At 40.7% G+C, this 26,242-nt stretch overlaps 1 protein-coding gene across 4 annotated transcripts in view; it reads left to right on the forward strand.

Annotated features, from left to right (window-relative positions):
- Positions 1–727: 727 nt before the first annotated feature.
- The window catches only part of LOC144689662 (EGF-containing fibulin-like extracellular matrix protein 1), a 186,154-nt gene continuing 160,639 nt past the window's right edge, over positions 728–26,242 (forward strand). The window contains exons 1-4 of one of the 4 annotated variants that reach the window (XM_078556927.1): positions 728–1,374; positions 1,961–2,048; positions 2,405–2,453; positions 20,685–20,930. In XM_078556927.1, coding sequence (XP_078413053.1) covers positions 1,968–2,048; positions 2,405–2,453; positions 20,685–20,930 — 376 coding nt within the window. In that variant the 5' untranslated portion in view covers positions 728–1,374; positions 1,961–1,967. The remainder of the gene's footprint in view (positions 1,375–1,960; positions 2,049–2,404; positions 2,454–20,684; positions 20,931–26,242) is intronic. The other 3 variants (XM_078556929.1, XM_078556928.1, XM_078556930.1) reach the window with 3 other exon arrangements.

A 26,242-nucleotide genomic window follows, 5' to 3' on the forward strand; every position in this document is an offset into this window, starting at 1 on the left:
TTTTCAACACTTCTATCGCCAAGCTGTCCGACTTGATCTATTTTACTAAATATTGTCATATTTGGGTAATGCACATTTTTTCTATTTACTTTTTACTCCAACATACTTCATCCACACTCGTTAATGTCAAACCATTGGAAATAATGAGGGGTTTTCTTACAGGAGAAGAGAAGCAACAATCAGAGATTGCTATTCCTGTGAAACGAATGAAGCGAGGGATATTTTGTTGCAGTAAGATACACACATACAGTTTCACCAAATAAGCACGAGGTATATAGTGAGAAAAATGTGAGGCAGCATAAATCACCTGTAACAGCGTATGGGAGACACCAAAGATCACCCTGTGTAACCCTCTAAATTTCATGACCTGAAACATCCTTATTTCCCTCCACTTTGTGCACCCTCATCATTGTGAATATGAAAGCTGACTCGGAACTCACGCCACCTGTCAGAAAGTCTTCAAGCTGCGGGAGGCCGGGGGCGTGCGGGTGGGATTGACAAATATAGTCGAACTCACCGCGCGTTTATTTGTGTTTTTTTTTTATTATTCGTTGCTTGGATGACCCCCTCGACATGTCAGCCAAAGGTTGCCGGAGTAAATCACCCACACGCTGTTCTCGTGTTATGTGTTGTTTTTGGCGCTCAGAATCCAGGAACAGTGCAAACAGAGGCCGTTTTCAGAGCTGCGAACACTGGCCTGGGCCCTTTTGACAACCTTCTGAAAACTTGCCTACTCACTATCATTGCCGTTTAATTCTTGTTTCATTCTGGTTCCTCCAATTCTAAGGGACATACTCGTGTATTTTACATGTTGACTGCCTTGTAATTTTACTTCTCGTGTGTTCTAGTTTGAATCAAAATATTGGAAAATGCCACATAAGCTACAAATTGCTTTTTTTTTTGCTATTTATGTTTTGTAGTAAGTGCAGATGATGAGATCTTTAGATTTGGAGGATTTTACTTCGCAAACAGTTGCTCCATTCCTGAACAGCCCGCTATTATGTAACTATTAGATGCAATTTTATTTGGCAGTCGTTTAACTGAGCCGTGACTGAAAGTCCCGCCTTGCCTTCGGTGTATGGCTACAGAGCAACTATACCCCCACCTGACGGTGCTGCAGTTGTAATGAAACTCCCCTGGAACTGTTCCTGAAGGGTTTGTTGTTCCTCTTCTATTATTAATTCGGGGATTGTGATTAGCCTGTGAACCTGCAGAGGGAGCAACACAACTGCCGCACCACCTCCTCACAATCTCTTCACAACCACTGCAACTCACACACTCAACACTGCTCTTCCAGCAAGTGATCTTAAAAAAACAGCCAAAAGTTGATCAGAAGAATTTTGAAAAGTTGTGAAGACTGGCTTTTCTTTAAAGGTAACGTCAATATATGTATATACCGCTTCTATAAATAAAAGGATAAATAAAACTTAAATTCTGCGTGACAATTCTGTACTTCAGCATGCATAACTGCTTTCTATCTTTATGCTTGTTCATGTTCACTTTAGGCTATTTACTAACCTTATTATGATGTACTTTGAGCTATTATAATTGATTTTTCTGTGTACAAAGTTATATCTGTAAGTGAATAAAATAACAAAGATATGTGGAAAATGAAATGTTTATAGATGGAGAGAATTCCCTTATTTTAAACCCACTATCAAGTCATTGCATTAAGTTTATGAAAATACTTACTGCAATATAAATTAATAGACATACTTAATTGAAAACATACGTAGAAGGATCTATAAAGCATAAACACTTTTTCTTCTCATAATGTTATGTTGCGTGTCAAAACTTGTAAAAATGTTATTAGTTTAAACTTGAACTCATTCCAATATACCAATGCAAAACAACCCTTTATGGTCACCATGTATTTTTTGAATGATAATATAAATGAATTAAGTGCTGTAGAGTTTGCTTTTGTTAACATTTATAAAGGTTGCATGTTATTATTGTCCAGGTACAAGATGTTGCAGTGGTGTCTGCTGGTCTCAATTGTTTTCCATACCATAAGCTCACAGGAAATTGATGAAACCATCACATATACGGTAAGATATCTCCAAGAACTGAGCACACTAATTGTTCAGGACTGCATAAGATTTTATTCTAATTGGATTAACAACAATTCATCATTGACAAAACATAAATCTCTAACGTAATCAATCCCAAATAGTTCTAGTGTGTTCATCTGCAATGAGATATTTATTTAGTTCTTTGTAATTAAATGAAAGAAACACCTTTTTTTACATTGCAACAGTTGCTTGTCACTGAAAACATTGCTGAATTAGTTAGTAGCATTCACTTTTTTTACTTTTCCTGCTGCATTGCATGATATTGTTATTTTCCTATTAATGCAAAAACAGTGCTGCGCTTTGAAACTCCTCTTGTCTTTATGTTCTTATAGCAGTGTACAGATGGTTATCAATGGGATCCTGAAAGACAGCAGTGCAGAGGTGAGGCTGTATGGGAAGATTTCTTCCTTCTCTCTGCATTTTCTTATTTCTTTACCTTTATTTGACTATTTATTTTCCTAATTTCCTAATGTATTTTTACATTTCACTGTAAACTTAAAAATTGCTTCAACATTGTCTTATATAAAATTTCAGTTATATGTCAGAATTAGCAGTTGTGATCTTTTTTAATGAATGTACTGAATAAAGCAATAATTGGAACAACAAATTCAACAGTACACTTGTTGGAAACAAATCAATTCCTTTCATGCAATGCAGATAAAAATAAGCAACAATGGGCCGGATTTTGTTGGAAAAATAATGTTGGTTTAATGACACATTCTGTGATTAATGCGCAAATTGGCCAGCAACTTGTAGCAACGAGGAGATACCTGATGAATTGCGAATTGCCACAAGTTACTGACCAATTTGTATTGCAAGTAAACAAGATCTTGTGCTTAACCCATCCCCCATTATTTGACTGTATTAGCATTTTTGTTGCCCATCAAACTTGTAACATTAAATTAAGCCTGGTGAGTAACAGCACATATATCCTTTCATCGACATGCTAATTGTTGATGACTGCCAATCAAACTCTCTTGCCCAGAGTGTAAAGAATTGTGTGTCAAGTCCCAACCCTTCAAATGTGAATTGTTTTATGAAATGTTGAAAATATAATTTTTTTTCCCTTACTTTTCCTTTCTAAGTTTTTTTCCCTCCCTCTCAACTAATCTTCCTTTTTTTGGCAGAGATCCCCCTCCTTATCCCTTTCACCAGGAATGTTGACCTGCCATTCATACACTTCTTTAAAGAAAAGATAGACTTGCATTTATGTAGCACTTTTCATGACCACCAGACATCTCAAAGAGCTTTACAGCCAATGAAGTACTTAAACCAAAATGTCAGGAGAACTTTTTTAGCCAGTTCTTAACAAGCCCAACAAGAGAAGGAAGAGTCCTGGACTTGGTATTAGGAAATGAACCTGTTCAGGAGGTTAGAAAGTGAGCTGACATTGAAAAGGAAATTAGGAAAGCAAATATTGGAAAAATATTGTCAAATAAAATCAAGGAAAACCCAAAGACTTATCAGAATATGTAAACAGCAAGAAGATAACTAAGGAAAGAGTAGGCTCAGTTAGAGACCAAAAACAAAATGTGTGTGTCAAAGATATAGGCATGGTTAATGAATACTTTGCATCTGTTCACGAAAGTGAGGGGGTGGGGGGCGGGTACAGATAATGTTGAGAAGGAGTGTGAAATATTGGATGGGATAAACATTGTGAGAGAGGAAATATAAAGGGGTTTAGCACTTTTGAAATTGGAAGAAATATATCCCAGGTTGCTAAAAGAAGCAATGGAGGAAATAGCAGAGGCGCTTTCCATCATTTTCCAATACTCTCTGACTACAGATGAGGTGCCAGAGGATGGGAGAAAGCAAATGTTGAACCATTATTTAAAAAGGGAGGAAGGGATAGACTGAGTAATTACAGGCCAATCAGCTTAACCTTGGTTATGGGCAAATTATTGGAACCAGTTCTGAAGAACAGTATAAATCACCACACAGAAATTAATTAACCAAGGGCCAGTCAGCATGGATTTATTAAGAAAGGGTCAGGTCTAACAAGCCTAATTGAATTTTTTGCAGCAGTAATGTGGTGGGTCGATTAAAGTAGCTCATTTGATGTAATATACATGGACTTTAGCAAGACTTTTGATAAGTTCCCACATCACAGACTTGTCAGCAAAGTAAGAACCCATGTAATCTAAGGAGAGAGAGAGTGAGCAGGAGGAGGGCGCAGACCTGATTGAAGACAGAAGCAGGAGCAGAAGATAAAATAAAAAAAGAGAGAGAAAGCAGGAGAAGAGTGCAGACCTGTTTGGAGACAACAGCAGGAGAGGAGGATAAAAGAGAGGGAGAGACAGAGAGCAGAAGAAGAGCACAGAGCTGATTGGAGATAGCAGCAGCAGCAGACCAGCAGCACAATTGGGTTTGAAAAGTGAGAGGAAAAGTCAAATATCTTAACATCTGTCATAGGGAAAATGCTAGAAGCTATTATTAAAGAAGCTATGGCAGGGCACTTGGATAAGTTCAAGATAATCAGGCAGAATCAACATGGTTTTGTGAAGGGGAAATCATGTTTAACCAACTTATTGGAATTCTTTGAGGAAGCAACAGGTGCTGTGGATAACGGGGAACTGGTACTATGCTTAAATGTCCAGAAGGTATTTGATAAAATGCCATATCAAAGGTTATAGCGAAAGATAAAGGATCAATGTATAGGGGGTAACATATTGGCATGGATAGAAGATTTTGGCTGGCTAACATGAAACAGAGAGTAGGCATAAATGGTTAATTTTCAGATTGGCAAAATGTAATGAATGGTGTGCCATAGGGATTAGTGCTGAGACCTCAACTGTTTACAATTTATATAAATGATTTGAATGAAGGGATGGGTGGGATGGTTGCCAGATTTGCTGATGACACAAAGATAGGTAGGAGAGTAAGTTGTGAAGAGGACATAAGGAGGCTACAAACACATATCGATAGGTTAAGTGAGTGGGCAAAGATCTGGCAAATGGAGTATAATATGGGAAAATGTGAAATTGTCCATTTTGGCAGGAAAAATAAAAGAGAAGCATATTATCTAAATGGTGAGAGCTCTGAGATGCAGAGGGATCTGGGTTTCTTAGTGCATGAATCACAAAAGGCCAGTATGCAGGTATAGCAGGTAATTAGGAAAGCTAATAGAATGTTATCATTTATTGCAAGGGGAATTGAATACACAAGTAGAGAGGGAATGCTTCAGTTATACAGAGCACTCGTGAGACCACATCTGGAGTACTGTGTACAGTATTGGTCACCATATTTAAGGAAGAATGTAAATGCTTTGGAAGCAATTTAGAGAAGATTTACCAAACTAATACCTGGAATGGGCGGGTTGCCTTATGAGGAAAGGTCGGACAGGCTAAGCTTGTATCCACTGGAGTTCAGAAGAGTAAGGCAGCTTGATTGAAACATATAAGATCCTGAGAGGTCTTGACAGGGTGGATGTGAAGAGGATGTTTCATCTTGTGGGGAAATCTAGAACTAGGGGTCACTGTTTAAAAATGAGAGGTTGCCCAGTTAAGACAGAGATGAGGTGAAATTCTTTCTCTGAGGGTCGTGAGTCTTTGGAACTCTCTTCCAGAAAAGGCAGTGGAAGCAGAGTCTTTGAATATTTTTAAGGCAGATGTGAATAGATTCTTGGTAAGCAAGGGGGTGATAGGTTGCCGGGGGTAGGTGGGATGCAGATTTGAAGTTACTATCAGATCAGCCATGATCTTATTAAATGGTGGAGCAGGCTCGAGGGGCCAAATGGCCTACTCCTGCTCCTTGTTTGTAAACTGTGATATCACAGGAAGGTTGTGAGTTAACTGTTTTCTGAGTATTGTAACTTTGTTTTCCTTTCTCCAAATTTAGGGAGTTAGTATAAGGAGCTAGTAAATTAAAAAGCAATTTTTTTAAGATAATAAAAAGTTAACTTCCCTGTATTTAACTGATGTCAGCAGAAGGGAAGTGAGTATCTGCTGAGCTACCTTTTTTAAGTAGTAAGTTTTATTATCTAATAGAATGGCAGGGAAGCTTTAACCTCTTGATTGCACATCCTGTGCTATGTGGGAACTCCAGGATGCTCCCTGTGTCTGGGACAACACCTACTGCACATATGGTTGTCAGTTGCAGCAGCTCGAGCTCTAGGTTTTGGAACTTGAGCAGCAGCTGGCATCCATGAGGTTGAGAGTTCTTTGGATAGCAGGTTTATAGATGTGGTCATCTCGCTGCTAAGGAGTGTGCAGGGAGAGAGGGAATGAGTGACCATCAGACTGTCAAGAAGAAGCAGACAGGCAGTGCAGATGCCCCCTGAATGCATTCCACTCTCAAGCCAGTATTCAGTTCTGAATACTGATGAAAGTGTTGGTTCATCTGGGCTGTGCAGCCAGAGCCAAATCTATGGTTGGCTCAGCTGTACAGAAGCGCACAAAGAAAACTGGAAGAGCAATAGCGATAGGAGATTTGACAGTTATGGGAACAGATAATGCTTCTGTGGCTGCAGACATGAATCCAGGATGGTGTGTTGCATCCCTGATGCCAGGGTCAAAGATGTCACTGAAAGGCTGCACAGTACCATGACAGAGGGAGGGTGAATAACCAGGGTTCGTGGTCCACATTGGTACCAATGACATAGATAGAAAGAGGGATGTGGTCCTGCAGTCAGAATTTAGGGAGCTGGATAGGAAATTAGCAAACAGGACCTCAAAATTAGTAATCTCTGGATTACTCCCAGTACCACGCACAAATGAGTATAGAAATAGGAGGATAAAGCACATGAATGCGTGGCTGAAAAGATGGTGCAGTGGGAGGGGTTTAGATTCCTGGGTCATTGGTCTCAGTTCCGGAGAAGATGGGACCTGCACAGGCCTGAAAACTTATGTCTAAATAGAGTTGGGATTGATTTCCTTGTGTAGTGATTTGCTAGTACTATTAGAGAAAGTTTAAATTAACTTGGTAGGGGTGTGGGAACCAAAAAATAATGCTAGAGAGGCATAGCAAGATGTACAGAATACTGGGAGAGACAGGTAGCACTAGAGTAGGAAATAGTAAGATATTAGATGCTTTCAGCATAAGGGGGAAAGTAATAAAACCTAAATTAGGGTTACGGTGCATTTATGTGAATGAGCAAGGTGTGGTAAGTAAGATTGTTGAGCTGCAGGTGCAGATAGCCACATGGAAATATGATGTTATAGTGATAACGGAGACCTGGGCCAAAGAAGGGAGGGATTAGTTACTAAATATTCCTGGACACAAGGTGTTCAGGAAAGGTAGGAAAGGAGGAGGGGTGACGGCATTGATTAAGGAGGACATTGCAGTGCAAGAGAGAGAATATCCCAGAGGGATCAAGGACAGAATCTATTTGGCTGAAGCTAGGTGCAATTACATTGCTTGATGTAGTCTATAGGCCAACTATGAGAAAGATGTAGAGGGGCAAATTTTCCAGGATATTACAGAAAGGTTCAAGAATTACAGAATAGTTATGATGGGGGACTTTAATTATTCAAATATAGACTGAGATAGTAGAAGGGCAGAGAGGAGCAAGAGTTCTTACAATATGTTCAGGAGAATTTTCTACAGCTGTATGTTTCCAGTCCATCGAGAAAGAAGGCACTGCTAAACCGGGTTCTTAGGAATGAGGTGGTATAAGTGAATCAAGTCTCAGTAGGAGAACACTTAGGGGACAGTGATCATTGTGTCATAAGGTTTAGATTCAGGAAAAGGACAAGGAGCAATCCAGAGCAAGAATAATGAACTGGCAGAAAGCCAACTTCGTTGGGGTAAGAATGGATCTGACCCAGATAAATTTGATTCAAAGGTTGACGGGCAAAACTGTGACTGAACATGGTCTGCCTTTAAAGTGGAGATTGTTCGGGCAAAGGAGAAAGGTAGGGCAAACAAATCCAGAGCTCCTTGGATGATGAAAGAGATAGAGATTAAGATGAAGAATAAAAAGTATGACTGCTGTCAGGTGGAGAGTACAACCAAGAACCAGGCTGAAGATAAAAGGCTCTGAGGGGAACCAAGAAAGCAAATAAAAGAAGCAAAGAAAGTGCCTGAGAAGAGCCTGGCAGCTAATACAAAAGTCTTTTTTAGGCATATACAGTAAAGTCCAGCCATTCGCGGGGGATTACTTTCCAACGAAGCCTCACAAATGACAAAAGCGTGAACGATGAACATGGTTTTCAATGGGAGTCAATTAGATAGGTTCCAGAAAAGCAAGGGCAGCATTGGTTTGTGCAGCTACAGTACTGTACAGCAAATTGTTGTACCTGTATACACCAGACGGGTGGGAGCCTCTGATCAGTACAAGACCTATATCGAAAATAAGAGGCAACCCTCATGAGAAAATGAATCACCTCAAAACTGGCAGACAAAATCGGTGAACATTTCAAAATTGAACAGAGCTGTTATTGCAGCTCAGGACCAAGAGATTCAGACATTTCCAGGTCAATCTGTCCATTCAGGCTGCACTTCAGCTGCAACTATTCCAGGCACCACTGCTCACCTCTGGAAAGCTGCTTAAAAAAGAGAATTAAATGTCCACGACCAAAGCTAATGGAAAGAATCCACTTCCAGGGACTTCTCAGAGAAAGAAAACACAGATAGGCGAACATTGCTCACATGGTGGGTGATGCTGTGTAGAAAGTACAAAGCGTGGGTAAGCATATGTACGAACAAAGAAGTCGCGAAAGGTGGGACTTTACTGTAAATAGTAAAAATGTAATAAAAGAAGTGGGGCCGATCAGGGACCATAAAGGGGATTTAAGCATGGAGACAGGGGCATGGCTGAGCTATTAAATGTATACCTTGCATCTGTCTTTACCAAGGAAGAAGATGCTGTGCAGGTCATGGTGAAAGAGGAGGTACTTCAGACATATGCAAGGTTTAAAATTGATAAGGAGGAGGTATTGGATAGGTTGTCTGTACTTAAAGCTGATAAGACACCAACACTGGATGAGATGCATCCAAGGATACTAAGGGAAGAGAGAGTGGAATTTGCAGAGGCACTGGCCATAATTTTCCAATTTTCCTTACGTGGAGCCAGAGGACTGAAGAATTGCAAATAATACACCCCTGTTCGTAAAAGGGTGTAAAGATAAGCCAAGCAACTGCATATCAGTCAGTTTAACCTCAGTAGCGGGTAAGCTTTTAGAAATGATAATTCGGGACAAAATTAATAGTCACTTGGGAAAATAAAGGTTAATTAAGTAAAACCAGCACAGATTTGTTAAAGGCAAATGGTGTTTAACTAATTTGCTTGAGTTTTTGTTGAAGTAACAGGGAGGGTTGTTGAGGATAATGATGTTAATGTGGTGTACATGGACCTCCAACAGGCATTTGATAAAGTGCTGTGCAACAGATTTGTGAGCAAAGTTAGAGCTTATGGAATAAAAGGGACAGTAGCAACATGGTTACAAAATTGGCTGAGTGGCAGGAAACAGAGTAGTGGTAAACAATTGTTTATCAGACTGGAGGAAGGTTTACAGTGGACTTCCCCAGAGGTCGGTGTTAGGACCCCTCCTCTTCCTGATGCATTTTAATGACTTAGACTTGGTGTACGGAGCATAATTTTGAAAATTTGCAGGCGATGCAAAACTTGTAAGCATTGTGGATTGTGAGGAGGATACTGTAGAAATCCAAAAGGACATAAACAGATAGGTAGAATGTGTGGACAAGTGGCAGATGGAATTTAATGCAGAGAAGTGGGAAGTGATTCATTTTGGTAGGAAGAGGACAGAGCAACAAAATAAAATGAAGGGCACAATTCCAAAGGGGGTGGCGGAGCAGAGGGGCCTGGGTGTATATGTGCATAAATCATTGAAGGTGGCAGGACTAGTTCAGAGAGCGGTTAATAAAGCATACTACTTCCTAGGCTTTATTAATAGGGGCACAGAATACAAAAAAAAGTTATGTTAAACTTGTATAAAACACTGGTTCAGCCTCAACTGAAGTATTGCATCCAGTTCTGGACACCACATGTTAGGAAGGATGTGAAGGCAATGGAGAGGGTACAGAAATGATCTACAAGAATGGCTCCAGGGTTGAGGAATTTCCATTATGTAGAAAGATTGGAGAAGTTGGCACTGTTTTTCCTGAGAAGGTTGAGAGAAAATTTGACAGAGGCATTGAAAATCATGAGGGAGCTAGACAGAGTAGTTATGGAGAAATTGTTCCCATTGGTGGAAGGATCAAGAACCAAGGACACAGATTTAGTGTAATTGACAAAGGAAGCAATGGTGACATGAGGAAAATCTTTTTCACGCAGTGAATGATAAGGATCTGGAATGCACTGCCTGAGAGTGTGGTGGAGGCAGGTTCAGTTGAGGCATTCGAGAGGGAATTGGATTGCTTTCTGAAAAGGAAAGGGCTATGGGGAGAAGGGTGGAGAGTGGCACAAGGTACATTGCTCCTTCAGGGACCGAATAGCTGTTGTAGGGTGGCCAAGTTGTACTATTAGTGATAGAGTTGATCTGCAGACACTTCTTGGGTGGAAACATTAAGTTTATTTACAATATACTCAGCAGCAACTACACATGTGCTTTCAACTCCAACTCCATCTCTCACTGTCTGCCTACGTAGCCCATGCTATCCTCCTTTTTGTTACGACAGATCATGTGATCTTCCTTAATAAGTATTATTCTTAACGTTATATTACACAATAAATAAAACCATAATTACTACATTCCTCCCCTTTTAACTCGGCTATACATATTATATTTACAAGTATGTATTTTTCAAGACAACATAATATTTACACTGGGTAAGGAGTTTACAAGTTCAGTCTTTCAGGTGGTTTCCTGGTATGTGTGGAATGTCGCAGCTCCACAACTTCAAATTGTTTGTCAGGAACCTCCTTTTCCAGAGTTGCCTGAACATCAGGTGCTTCAGTGGGCATTTGCAGTTCTGTATCCTCAACTCTTACAGGAACACCAGACATGTCAGTCCTGGGTTGAGTATTTTCAAAAGGAAGCGTAGACCCGGTCATGGTCACTGGTGGAACCATATCTTGGTGATTTGTCTCTCTCTTCCTTAAATGGTCCACATGTTTACGGATGACCTGGCCTTCCAACTCCATGTGGTAAGATAGTCTGGTCACTGCACTTATTTCACCCGCTAACCACTTTGGTCCTTCCCCGAAGTTCTTCACGTATACCGGCTCTCCTACCATGAATTTCCTCTCTCAGTTATGCCAGTTGAATCTAGTTTTCTGGCTTCCTTGATTCCTTTCCACATTCTCCTCTAACTTTGGCATTATTAAGCTCAATCTCTTCCTGAGACGGTGTTTCAATAATAACTCCGCAGGTGTGACACCTGTTGTTGTGTGAGTGGTAGCCCTGTAATGAGAAAGAAAGCATGCTAGCTTTGTTGCCAAGAAATCACTAGTTAGCTTTCTCATGCCTGCCGTGAACACTTGAACCACCCTTTCGGCCAGTCCGTTTGAGGAAGGGTGATACTGTGCAGTTTTCACATGAGTGACACCATTGAGGCTGATTAACTGTTGAAACTCAGCACTCGTGAATGCCTTGCCGTTATCAGAAATTACTACTTCTGGTAGTCCGTGAATGGCAAAACTCTGACTTAGTTTCTCAATTGTAGCGGCCGACGTTGGTGACTTCACCTCATTCATGTCGAACCATTTTGAGTGGGCATCGGCAATGAGCAGAAATATTGTTCCCAGGAAAGGTCCAACATGGGCAATGTGTCACCACACCCAGGATCTACCTAGGGTAGATGGGGAGACCCATCTCCCATGGGTGTAATGGAGCTGTCGCTGGCAACTTTTGCAGTTGCTGACATTGCACACAATTTTTCACTAAACTCTCTATTTTGCCATCCATCCCTGGCCATCATAGATAGCTGTGTGCTATGGCCTTCATTCAGGAAATTCCTGGATGGACACTGTGTAGTTCAATTAAAAGTGGCTCCCTTCCCTTTTGGAAGAACTATCACTCATACACCCCACAATAGGATGCCAGCCTGGCTGGTTATTTCATGTCTTCTGTTGAAGTACAGTTTCATTTCATCAGATACGAGTTCCTGAGACCAACCATGTAGCACTTGTTATCGTGCTTGAGATAGGACTGGGTCCTGACTTTTCCAGTCTCTGATCTGTTGAGCACCTACTGGCTAGGGATCTAAGAAATTTAACAGTAAAACAAGTTCCTGTGGAACTGGGACGTGCTTATCATTTTTTATAAAGGCAAATGACTAAGGGCATTGGCATTTGCCATTTGATTGCCAGGCCTAATGTACGAAAGTGTATTCGTATGCTGTCAGAATTAAGGCCCATCATTGTATTCTTGCTGATGCTATGGGTGGTATAGCCTTGTTCTCACTAAACAAACCTAACCGTGGTTTGTGGTCTGAAATGATTGTAAAATGGCGGCCGTGTACATACTGGTAAAATTTCTTTACACCAAAAATGATGGACAGGCCTTTTTTTCCTATTTGTGAGTATCACTTTTTTGCTGTGGTGAGCGTCCTTGATACATAACCTATTGGCCATTCTGTGCCGTCATCCATCCGATGAGATAGCACTGCTCCCACTCCGTAGGGGAATGCATCACATGTCAGCAATTCTTTCGTCTGGTCATAATGCACTAACAGATTGGACGAGCTCAACAATTGCTTCACCTTTATGAAAGCTTCTTTCTGGGGCACCTGCCAAGGCCTAAGTTGGTTCTTTTTGAATAAGAACATAATGTAAGAAATAGGAACAGGAGTAGACCATTCGGCCCCTCAAGACTGCTCCGCCAATCAATAAGATCATGGCTGATCATCTTGTGTTTCGATTTCTACGTTCCCATCTAACCCCAATAACCTTTGATTCCCTGCCTAACAAGAATCTATCTACCTCTACCTTAAAAATATTCAATGACGCCGCCTCCACCACCTTCTGAGACAGAGAATTCTAAAGTCGCACAACCCTCTGAAGGAAAAAAAACTCTCCTCATCTCTGTCCTAAAAGGACGATCCCTAGTTTTAAAACAGTGCCCCTTAGTTCTGGACTCACCCACAAGAGGAAACATCCTTTCGACACCCGCCTTGTCAAGGCCGTTCAGGATCGAGTATACTTCAATCAAATCACCCCCCACTCTTCTAAACTCCAGTGGAAACAAGCCCAGACTGTCCAACCTTTCCTCATTCCAAGTATCAGTCTAGTAAACGTCCTTTGAACTACCTGCAATGCATTTACATCCTTGCTTAAATAAGGAGACCAAAACTGCACAACAATATTTGAGGTGTGGTCTCACCAATGCCCTGTATAACTGAAGCATAACATCCTTACTTTTATGTTCAACCCCTCTCGCAATGAAGGATAGCATTCCATTAGCCTTCTTAATTATTTGCTGTACCTGCATACTAACCTTTTGTGACTCATGCACTAGATCCCTCTGCACCTCAGAATTATGCAGCCGTTCTCCATTAAAGTAATACATTGCTTTTTTGTTCTTCCTGCCAAAGTGAACAACTTCACATTTTCCCACATTAAACGCCATTTTCCAGATCTTTGCCTACTCATTTAACCTATCTATACCCATCTGCAATCTCCTCATGCCCTCTTCACAACATACTTTCTTACCTTTCTGCAAACTTAGCTACCATGTCTTCACTCCCCTCATCTAAGTCATTGATGTAAATGGTAAAAAGTTGAGGCCCCAGTACAGACCCCTGTGGGACTCCCCTCGTCACATCCTGCCAATCAGAAAAAGACCCATTTATGCATACTCTCTGCTTTCTGGCAGCCAGCCAATCTTCTATCCATCCTAATATGTTACCCACTATACCATGAGCTTTTATTTTCCGTAATAATCTTTGATGTGCCACCTTATCAAATTCCTTCTGGAAATCCAAGTACAGTACTTCTACAGGCTCCCCCTTATCCATTGCGCATGTTACTCCTTCAAAAAAACTCCAATAAATTGGTTAAACATGATCTTCCTTTCACAACACCATGCTGTCTCTTCCCTATTGTCTTGAGCTCTTCTAAGTGCACAGCTATAGCCCCCTTAATGATCGATTCTAATAACTTCTCCATGACAGACGTCAAGCTAACTGGCCTATAGTTCCCTGTTTTCTGCCTCCCTCCCTTCTTGAATAGAGGGGTTATATTTGCTACTTTCCAATCTGCTGGAACCTTTCCAGAATCTAGTGAATTTTGGAAAATTAACACCAGCGCATCAGCTACCTCATTAGCCACCTCTTTTAAGACCCTAGGATGTAGTCCATCGGGACCCGGAGACTTGCCAGCCTGAAGCTCCATCAATTTGCTCAGTACCGTTTCCGTAGTGATTTCAATTTCACCAAGTTCCTTTCTCCCGTTCACCTCCTGATTTAGAGCTATTACTGGAATGTTTTTAGTATCCTCTATAGTGAAGACAGGAACAAAATATTTGTTCATTTCTTCTGCCATTTCCTTATTATCTACTATGAACTCCCCACTGTCATTCTCTAGAGGACCAACACTCACTTTACTTACTCTTTTTCTTTTTAAATACCTGTAGAAACTCTTGCTATCCATTTTTACATTTCTAGCTAGCTTCCTCTCATACTCTTATTTCTGTCTCCTGATTAACCTTTCAATTATTCTCTGCCATTCTTTATATCCTGTCCAAGCATCTGTCCTGCCACTCATCTTTGCAGAGTTGTATGGTTTTGCCTTAAGTTTAATGCTTTCCTTAATGTCTTTAGTTAACCACGGATGGTGGATCCTCCCCTTAAAATTTTTCTTTATAGTAGGAACGTACTTATTCTGAATACTATGAAATATCCCCTTAAATGTCTGCCACTGCTTCTCTATTGATCTATCCTCTAGCCTAGTTTCCCAGTTCACTTCAGCTAGTATCCCCACATAATTGCCCTTATTTAAGTTTAAGATACTAGTCTTAGACCCGCTCTTCTCCCTTTCAAACCGGATTAAAATTCAATCATATTGTGGTCGCTTCTACCTAGGGGTTCCTTTATTCTGAGGTCATTAATTAATCCTGTCATGTTACACAATACCAGATCTAATATAACCTGTTCTCTGGTTGGTTCCCAAACATGCTGCTCTAAGAAACTATCTCGAAAGCATTCTAAAAACTCCTCATCCAGGCTGCTACTGCCAATCTGATTTTCCATTTTACGTGTAGATTAAAATCACCCATGATTATTGCCATCCCTTTATCACAAGCACACAATATTTTCTCTTGAATACTTTGTCCTACACTGTGGCTACTGTTAGGGAGCCTGTATACCACTCCCATTAATGAATTTTTTCCCCTACTATTCCTCATCTCCACCCAAACCAATTCTACATTCTAATCTCCTGAACCAAGGTCATCTCTAACTATTGCACCAATGCCCTCTTTGATTAACAGTGCTACCTCTCCACCATTACCTAGCTTCCTATTTTTCTTGAATGTCATGTACCTCTCAATATTAAGGACCCAATCTTTGTTGTCCTGCAGCAACGTCTCTGTAATTGCTATCAGATCATATTTATTTACTTCAATGTGGGCCATCAACCCATTTACTTTGTTATGAATGCTACATGCATTCAGATAGAGAGCCTTCAGTTTTGTCTTTTTGTTTCCTTTAGTCATCTAGTCTTGACTGTTGATGTATTCTTAGGTTTATTCTCTCTGTCCCTTCCTGCCATTCTCTGACCCTCATTTCTCATATTATTATTTTGCTCCCCTGTCTTGACTCAACACCTTGAATTTTAACTTCTACCCAAACTTGATTCCTCAAGTTTAGTTTTGTTTAGTTTAAAGCCCTCTCGACTTCCCTAGTTATGCGATTTGCGAGGACACTTGTCCCAGCACAGTTCAGGTGTAAACTCCGTCCCAACGGTACAGCCCCCACTTTCCCCAGCACTGATGCCAGTGCACAACAAACCGGTACCCACTTCTCCCCAGTCTTTGAGCCACACATTTGTCTCTCTAATCTTATTTGCCCTTTGCCAATTTGCACGTGGCTCAGGTAATAATACAGAGATTTTTACCATTGAGGTTCTGCTTCTTGATTTGGTACCTAGCTCCTTATACTGACTTTGCAGAACCTCTTTTCTAGTTCTACCTATGTCATTGGTACCTATATGGACCACGACAGCTGGATCCTCCCCTTCTCACTGTAAGTTCCTGTCCAGCCCTGAGCAGATGTCCCAAACCCCGGCACCGGGAAGGCAACATAGCTGCCTGGACTCTCGCTCTTTGTTGCAGTGGGGCCAGCACTGTAGACAAATTGGGTAAGAATCATTCCTAGGAATGATTTGAGCTCTGAGGCGTTCTTTGGCGCAGGTTCCTCTCTTTTGGCTCTCACTTTCTCCTAAACCTGGTGGAGGCCCTATGAATCCACCCGATGACCCAAATAGATTACCTCCCTCACATGGAACGTGCACTTTTCTTCTTTTTAGCGCAGACTTTAACCTCAGCCTTCTCTTTGACTTCATTATTGCCCAGATTTCTCTCAGATGCAAGTTCAGCTTGTCTGAGCTCAGTGGCTGAGTCTTCCAAAATTTCATTATCTGTCTGTTTCTTGGAAAATTCTGCGACTTTTGCTTCCAAAGCCTCTTCGGCTTCATTTAGCTGATTCTTCAGCTCTGCTGCCTCTTTTTTGTATTTGTTTGTTGCCTCCTGGAAAATTAAGCATTGTTCTGTCTTCTCTACCAACTTCGGTTTGTTCAGAGAAGTGCTGAATTCTTTCTGTTTCTCTTCATACTTTTCCAGAGGTACAGACTTTGACCTGAGAGAATCTTGTAGTGTGTGAAGGTCTTTCAACAGGTTTTCTTTTTCCCTGAAAAGGTTGCTCACCTCATCTCGAACTGTGTCATCAAGCAGGGTCTCTTTGTGTTCCTTCTGCTATTCTTCCAGGTTTTGGCTTAAGACAGCCTGCATTTCTTCAGGTTGTTGAGTACTTACACACCCCTTTTTCAGAACAGGAATGATTCCAGCTTCCTTTTGGAATCTGTGGCCAATCAAGGTTGATTTCCCTTAGCCAATTTCATCCAAGAAGGCTTGGCCCTCTGCCTCTGAATACGAACACTGGTAGCTTTGCCGATTGGCATCCATAATGGATAGTTACACTGCTTATGCCTTTTACTTGAATGTTTTCACCTGTGTGAGTTTTTAACTTGAACTTGGCTGTTCATTCCAAACTTAATTGATGTTCACCATTATTCTAATACCTGAAAGTATGCTCCCCAGTTACTGTAGTGGAAGCTCCCATGTCTACTTCCATCTTAACAGGTTTGCCATTTACTTTCACTGTGACAAATATTGGTTCTGTCTTTCCAACTTTCAGATTAAACAATGAACAAATGTCAGAATTTGTTGTTTCAGGCTCTTCTACATTGTAGATTTCATTGGGCTTCTTCCTTTGTTTACAAGCCTGCTTGAATCTTTCCTTGCACTGCCTCATTATATGTCCATTTCTGTGACAATAGTAGCATTTGATTTTTTTAAACTGCCAACTGCTATAAGTGTTTGTTCCCACCGCTTTTAAAGTTATTCTTTGATTTCGCTGCTAAGTTATTTTTCTTTATTCTCCAGCTAGCGGGGGCTGTTTCCCGCTTCTCGGCAGCGTCTTGCTTTTTCACGCCACTTTTGCTTTTGAATCTCTTACTACGCTTTCCATGGCCAGCGTTATCTCTAGCACCTTCTCAAAATTTAGATTCACTTCGGACAATAATCTTTTCTGAGTAGAGTCCTCTTTCGCACCACACACTAAACGATCTTTGAGCATATTGTTCAGAATCGTACCAAACTCACAATTTCCGTTAGCTGCTTGAAATTTGCCAAGTGGCATGCAATTGCCTCACCCGGGGCTCTATTTCGCGAATTAAACCTGATCCTCTGTATCATAACTGAGGGCTTGGGTTAAAAATGACTCTTCACGAGGTCCACCAGTTCAGCAAAATTTTTCGAATCTTGGAGGGGCACTGGATGCCATCAAACTTTGAATCAAACCATAGATTTTGCTCCCACAAGTACTCAAGAGGATCGCTCGCTTCTTCTCTTTCCCCATAATTTTGTTCACTTGAAAAGAGAACTTGAGGCATTCGATGTATTGAGCCCAATCATCTGTGGTTGGTTCAAAAGGAACAATTCTCCCAAATTGTGGCATTTTAAGAGAGGATCGCTTCTTTAATTCTAACAGAGCTTGCTACTTACAATCATTGGACGAGGTACAGTGCTGATTCCTTTCTAACTTGATTTCTTCTGTTCAATCCTGTTTTATCCTTATTTAATGTAGGGTGGCTGAATTGTACTATTAATGATAGAGTTGATCTGCAGACACTTCTCAGGTGGAAACATTAAGTTTATTTACAATATACACAGCAGCAACTACACGTGTGCTTTCAACTCCAACTCTATCTCTATACTTACTGCTGAGGTAGTGCATGCTACTCTCCTATTGGTTACTATAGATCATAAGATCTTCCTTAACAAGTATTATTATTAAAGATACGTTACACACTAAATAAAACTATAATTACTACAGTAGTCATCTTTTGTGCTGTAACCAATCTATGATTCTGATTTTAAGTAGCAAGTTGGACCCAAATTTGGCCCAGCTGGCAGGAAGCAAACAGTAATGATTTATGTGTGTTTTTGTCACTAGAAGGTCATTTCCAGTGGGATTCTGCAGGGCTGAGTACTAGGTCCCTTGCTTTTTATGGTATATATCAATGGTTTAGAATTAAACCCTATCCTATCTCCCTCTCCTTATGTAGCTCTGTCATATTTGTTTTACAATGTTTCTGTGAACGGCCTTGGCACATTTTATCATGTTAAAAGTGCTATATAAATATAAGTTTTGTTGTTGCTAAATGGAGGGGTCATGATTAGGGAGTTTACAGATCATACAAAAAAATTGCTGTGTGGTTGGTAAGTGAGGAAGAAATCTGTAGACTCCAGGAAGATATCAATGGACAAGTCAGTTGGGCAGAAAAGTGGACTTCAATCTGAAAAAGAGGTAATGCATTTGGGGAGGACAAACAAGGCAAGGGAATACATAATAAATGGTACAATATTGAGAAGTATAGAGGAACAGAAGGACCTTGGAGTGCATGTCAACAGATCCCTGAAGGTAACAGGACAGGTAGATAAAATGATTAAGAAGGCATATGGGATACTTCCATTATTAGTCAAGGCGTAGAATATAAGAACAGGAAAGTTATCCTAGAACTCGGCTGGGATTTTACGTTCGGCATGATGGCGCGTGCCCGACATGCCTGAGCATAATATGATGCGCGCTGACGTCTGCCATGTGTCCGACATCATTGCGCATTCAGGCGATGTTTCATTCGGCGGGCACGCAGCCAATTTGAAAGGCCTATTAAGGCCATTAACAAGGTAATTAACTTGAAATTTATGCTGCCCACCCAACCTAACGGTTGGCGGGCAGGCAAAAAGGCCAAGGGGCTTTTACATTTTTTAGGAAACCTCATCCACGAGCGGGATGAGGTTTCCTAAAACTAATACACATTAAATAAAAACTTTACTTTGAAATTAAAAACATGTCCCATCTTATGTGACACTGTCACATGAGGGGACATGTTTTATTACATTTTTATTGCCTTTTTTAATTTTTTAAAAAGTGCTTCAATCTCCCTGAGGTAGCTCTGTGTCTCAGGGAGATTGAAGCGCTCTTTCGCGCACAGGGCCTGCTCTCCCTCCTCCCCCCCCTCCCCCTGCCAGCACAGGTAGCGCTGAGCACTGCCGCTCTTGATCCACACAGGGCGGGCCTTAATTGGCCCGCCCACGTGAAATCGCGGAGCGGAGCTGATCGTGGGCGGCGGTCAGCTTCCCGACTGCTCCCACCGAGTCCGCCCAATGAGGGAAAAATTCTGGCCATTGTTTATGTCACAGCTAGAGTACTGCGTACAGTTCTGGTCACCATATTACAAGAAGCGTGTGATTGTACTAGAGAGGGGCAGAGGAGAGTTACAAGGACGTTGCCAGGAATGGAGAATCTTAGCCACAGGGAAGGATTGGAAAGGCTGGGTTTGTTTTCTTTGGAACAAAGCAGGCTAAGGGGAGATTTAATTGAGGTGTAAGAAATTATGAGGGGCCTAGATAGAGTGGGTAGAGAGAACTTATTTCCCTTAGCAGAGAGGTCAATAACCAAGGGGCATAGATTTAAAGTAATTGGCAGAAGGATTAGAGGAGAGTTGGGAAATGTTTTCACCCAGAGGGTGCTGGTGGCCTGGGGCTCACTGCCTGAAACCCTCGTTGGATTTAAAAAACATATAACTCTTTTTCATGTCAGCACAGACATGATGGGCTGAATGGTCCCCTTCTCTGTCATAAATTTTTTATGTTTCTACATTTCTATTTCTTTTGCTCTCCCTGATTTGACATTGCATTAACCCTCTTTCTCAGTCCTTCCTTTGTTTATTTCTTAATCCTTTAATCTCATTGGATAAGGAGAGACACTGTTGGCTCATTATACATTCGGGTCCTAGGTACCCTGTTGCCTTAACTGTACTGTTATCAGCTTACATTTCAAGCAACTTTGTGGCGAAAATGCTTTAAAACCTAAACATGAAGGAAGAACTCTAATTAACAAGATGTGCCAGCAAAATCAGGCCCATTGGTTGACTTCTCTGAATACAGGGTCCTGTGACATGGGTTAAGTAAATCTTTTGTTGGTTATCAGATATTGATGAATGTGAGACCATCCCAGATGCTTGCAAAGGAGAAATGAAATGTATAAACCATTATGGAGGATACTTATGCCTGCCTAAAACAGCTGTCGTTTTCCTGAATAATGTGACAACGGCTCCTCCTTTGGTTCCTGGTCATGTTCCTGTTCCCACTCGACGGTCATATCCAATTCTCCCTCACTACCAGCAGCGTCGATGCCCACTTGGATTTACACTTAATGAACAAAACCAATGTAAAGGTAAGACAGCAGTTTAACAATCAGATTGCAATTGTGTGCTTATGGAAACCATTAATGATAGTGTTGCTTGCACTTGCTTCAGTTGAGTTGTGTAATTATTTAAATATTTTCCCTTTGTTACAAAAAAATTCATTATTGGAATACAAGCTACATTTATTTTGTATTTCCACCATCAGTGGAGTGACTTATTTTTATTGGGTTTTTCTCCTATCATCATGTTTCATACTGGTTTGGGAGGTCTTTTGCTGCTACATATCCTCTCTCTTGCTGATCGAGGAATTCAGAGCACTTGATGATCTGTGTGTCTCCAGCAGAATGTAAAGTTCAAGTGGGGAAGTCAGTCAATGTCATTTTTCATGTCTTTCTAAATGTTTCCAGTGTTTTCCAAACAATATTGTGGCATTGCACACTTTCATATAGTGGCTAGTTCTATACAAGCACTATAAACAAACAGCACAATAGATCAGTAAGAAATTCTGTTAATGGTTCTGTGACAAAGTATTGAAATATGGGTTTGAGCTTACAACCTCTGTGCAACTGATTTCCAATCTTGGGCATGTCACGGTGAAAAGAGTTTAGCAGGAGCTATAAAGGAGAAGGGTCATTGAGAGAACCACTCACTCAATTCGGAGCAGCTGATCACATGCAGCATTGGTGGAGGCCTGGAAGCAGGTCACACAATCTCTTAGCTATAGTTGGCCCTAGGCCTGAAGAGAATTGGGAAAAATTGGGGGGAAATAAATTTTACAAATAGGTCCTAATAGAAAACCTACCTTATGAGAAAAGTTGCTTTTAAATTCAGATTCACACCTGACTCTGTTTAGCTGATTAAGGGTCATGAAAGATCAGAGGCAAAGAGAAGGAAGCAAGGCAAATAAAAGCTGCTTTTGAAGTGCAAAAGCGCAAGAAAGAAATGAAAAAAATGAAACACAGAGAAAAAAAATAAAGGAGGACCTTTTTTCCAAAACAGTGCTGAAGCTGCATCGAATCATGTGCATTCAAACTTCAGTGTTTTGGTGCACAACCACAATTATTTGAATATGCAAAAAATTCTCCTTCCATATTATTTGGTGGCAAGACAAGTTGAGGAGACTGTTCAAAAAGCATATGGGATTCTTGGTTTTATAACTTGAGGCATAAGAGTACAACAGGGGAGGTTATGTTAAATCTTTATAAAACACTCCAACTGGGTTATTGTGTCCAACCCTGAGCATCGCACTTTGGGAAGGATATCGAGGCCTTAGCAAAACAAAGACTTTGATATGTATAGCATCTTTCACATACACAAGATAGCCCAAAGTGCTATATGACCAATGAAATTCTTTTAAACTATGGTCACTTTACAACACAGGGAGAATAGTCAACAGATTAGAGCCAGACTTTTCAGCACTGAAATTAGGAAATACTTCTTCATGTAAAGAGTGGTAGAAGTTTGGAACTCTCTTCCTCAAATGGCAACTGTTGCTGGATCAGTTGTTAGTTTTAAAACTGAGGTTGATGGATTTTTATTAACCAAAAGTATGGGATGTGGAGCTAAGGCGAGTATATAGAGTTTCATCAGAGATCAGCCATGATCCCACTGAATGATGGAATAGGCTGGAATTAGCATCACTGGCAAGGCCAGCATTTATTGCCCATCCCTCATTGCCCTTAAGAAGGTGATGGTGAGACTGAACTGCTGCAGTCCATGTGGTGTAAGTACACTCACAGTGCTGTTAGGAAGGAAGTTCGAGGACTTTGATCCAATGACAGTGAAGGAGCAGTAATATAGTTCCAAGTCAGGATGGCAAGTGGCTTAAAGTGGAACTCGCAGGTGGCGGTGTTCCAATGTGCCTTCTGCCCTTGTCCTTCTAAGTGGTAGAGGTTGCCGGTTTGGAAGATGCAGTCAAAGCAGGCATAGCAAATCGCCGCAGTGCCTCTTGTATATGGTACACATTGCTGCCACTGTGTGTCAGTGGCAGAGGGAGTGAATGTTGAAGGAGGGGATGGGATGCCAAACAAGTGGGCTGCTTTGTCTTAAATGGTGTCAAGCTTCTTGAGTATTGCTGGAGCTGTGCACTTTAAGGCAAGTGGAGAGTACTCTGTCACACTCCTAACTTGCACCTTACAGATGATGGACAGGCTTTGGGGAGTCAGGAGGTTACCACAGAATTCCTAGCCCCTGACCTCCTCTTATAACCACAGTATTTATATTAAGTTTCTGTCCAATGGTAACCCCTCACCCTCCATGTTGATGTTAGGCGAATCAGCAATGATAATGCTGTTGAGTGTCACGGGGAGATGGTTAGATACTCTCTTGTTGGAGATGGTCATTGCCTGATACTTGTGTGGTTCATATGTTACTTGCAACTTATCAGTTCAAGCGTGAAGGGGACATTATGTCCTTATAAAATAGTACATACTCTCAAATAAAATGATGTACTAGATGTACACTTACAGATTCTACATTCAAAGTTAAAGAAAAATAACATCATGCAATGTTATTAGTTTTAGAACTATTCCTGATTACTGTGTACAGTCATTTGGTGATGCTGTTACAGATCACTTGGATCCAAATTACTGTGACAACATATACTTTTACATGCATGTTGTAGTCTGGAGCTATGGATAGTGATGGTAGATGCTCCAACATCCTTTCCATCACATAACTGACTAGGTACATCTCCTATTCTTACCACCTGCCAATGGCATGTGTTGGAAGGATTTGCAAGTTGACAATCAATCTGTTTGGCTGCATCAAGATTGCACCTTCCATGGCCAACAAGTCCTAGAACTTCTAACTTAGAGGCAGGAATGCTACCCATTGCACCACAAGACATCCCAACATAGTCATCTAGTAGCGTATTACAAGTTCTATGCTAAAACATGCTGCCAATCGACCTTAAAATTTCCTTTTGGCTATGAAAAGCCATTCATTAATTCTCCATATAATTGTTCAACTCCCCAAAGGCATGCATAACCGCAGAAACAAGATTTTTACTTCCACAATTCTTAGGCCAGAAGAGTACTGCAAGCACCATAGACACCTCTTCACAGAACTGACAATTGTAAAATGTTACAATTTCACAAAACTGGGCTGAATGGACCCTTCCCACTCAGTGTGAATGTTGCTAAAAATTTTGGATAGGAAATTGTAGGAAATGTGCCTGTGATTTCCTGAAGTGCATTCCTGGTGAGTGCACGTGCCATCATAAAATCATCTCTAAATATTTATGTTACTCCTAGGTATTGCATTCAATGTTCGATAGCTTTTTGTGAGTTTTTGGGAAATTCATGACATGCTTTTGAATCAAACACTAAATGTCAAAAATGGGGTTGAGATAGCCAATGACACAGACTGGCCCGCATCGAGAGAGAAGGCCATACTTAATTTTCTCACTGGAATTCTTCCTAAAGTAAATAGACTACTGTCCCATGACAAGCATAGTTTACAGGTATAGTTCAGTGGGATATGGAAATTTCAGCAAGGAAACTGCTCTTGAAAAGGTACACAGTGTTTACGGTTAAGGGGAGCTTGTTATTAAACCTCTGAAAACCAGATGGTGAAGTAGGAAACCGGACGTCAATATTTCACTTAATGCTAAATTTATTTATTTATTTATTACAAACGTCTGCCTCCCCCCTAACTAGAGTCACTCTTTAAATGTGCCCAAGCTACCTAATCAATCAATGTTCTCTGCCTGCATATCCTTAACCTTAACAATACAACTAACATATGTAAGGAACATATCTTTTTATTTCTGTTGGACTGTTGTAAATAACATACTTTTTATTTTCTTGGACTGTGGCTTTAAAATTGGACTGTGGTTTTAAAAAACTACCATGGCTGCAGTTGAAAGACATGTTCACTGGAGCAGGATTAGGAATATCTACAATGTTGCTATCCTGGAACAGTGGGTACCATAACAGGCCAGGATGGTGCTGGAAAGGAGTTCTAGACTAGGGGGCACTGCCTGATGGCAGCACTTTAATTGGCTCCTGACCAGGTGACCAGGGTTTTGTGTGGTAACAGTGCAGGGAGAGAGATCTTAGCCTGCAAAGAGAACACACCTAAAACCTTTCCCCCTCCTGTATATGTAAGATTCCAGTAAATCTACAAGGCTAGCTAGCTGGCTTTTTCTTCTTATTTCTGTAACCTGCTCTCTCTGAAAAAAAAACCCTGTCAAGAGGAAAATGGGAAAATCACCAGTAGAGACATTGCAAAGCAAGTTTTCAACGATTGAACTGCAGACTGAAAGTGCTGGAAGACCATCTTGTGTCATTAACAACGAACTGCAAGGAATTTGGGAAGACATCAGTCAAAATCAACCCAACTAATCCCGTGCTCTGGATTGGTGCTATTGAACTGTTTTTTCTCTCCTTTATAATCCATATTTTGATGTTTTGTATGTCTTGTGTGTGTGTGTGTGTGTGTGTGTGTGTATAGGGGTTAAGAAGGGGTAGAATTTAAGTTATAGAGTTAAAAGTTAGCAGTTCATACATCTTTTGCCAATGGTTAAGGACAATTTGTTTAATAAATTGTTATTTACTTGTTAAGTTTACAAACCTGGTGCTCGTATTCTGTTAACCTAAATTAAACAATTAGGTAGAATTGGGCAATTTGGTGGTCTAATTAAGCTTCTCGCATTTGTCTTGGCTTGGGGAACAGTGGGGCTTGATATTACAGCGCACTATCCCCAGTGAGTTGTGACACATAACATTAACAGATTCCCCTCTTTTCTTTAAATCAAAACTTTGCAACACAAATAATATTTTTAAAAAAGAAGAGAAAGAACAAAACAATTTTCCATATTTTGTACACCACACCACAATACAAGACATCCCTCTCCTAGGACCTCCAATAGTCTCTTCATGCAAACATTCCTTTTTGTAATGCAATCGGTAATTGACTTGCATAAACCCATTTTATCTTGGAGATTTATTTTCTTTCTAGAGTCTCTTTTACGCTAGCAATGTCAATCCTTAGCCTTTCCTCAGTCACAGTTTTTGTGGAATGTGCGTAGTCCCACAGGTAACAATTACCTATATAACAGCCAATGGACAAACTATTCTCAGAAAATCCCTTGTATAGAATTTCCTCTTAAACATTTGACAAGTAAAACCCTATATCTGTGGCTTCTACAAAAGCCAGTGTTTCCACAGCTAAAGTACTTTTAACTATCCTTTTCATTTTCTTAGCTTCCCAAGCCAGGGACAATATTTTCTAATACCTTCCAAGAATATTATAAAAGCAGCAGTACTCAAATACCCATATAGAAGATTGGCATGAGAAGCGTCACTAAAAATGACTAATTTGATGTCCATCGGGTCCC

The sequence above is a fragment of the Cetorhinus maximus genome, chromosome 14, assembly GCF_964194155.1.
Source record: "Cetorhinus maximus chromosome 14, sCetMax3.hap1.1, whole genome shotgun sequence".
NCBI classification, from domain to species: Eukaryota; Metazoa; Chordata; class Chondrichthyes; order Lamniformes; family Cetorhinidae; genus Cetorhinus; species Cetorhinus maximus.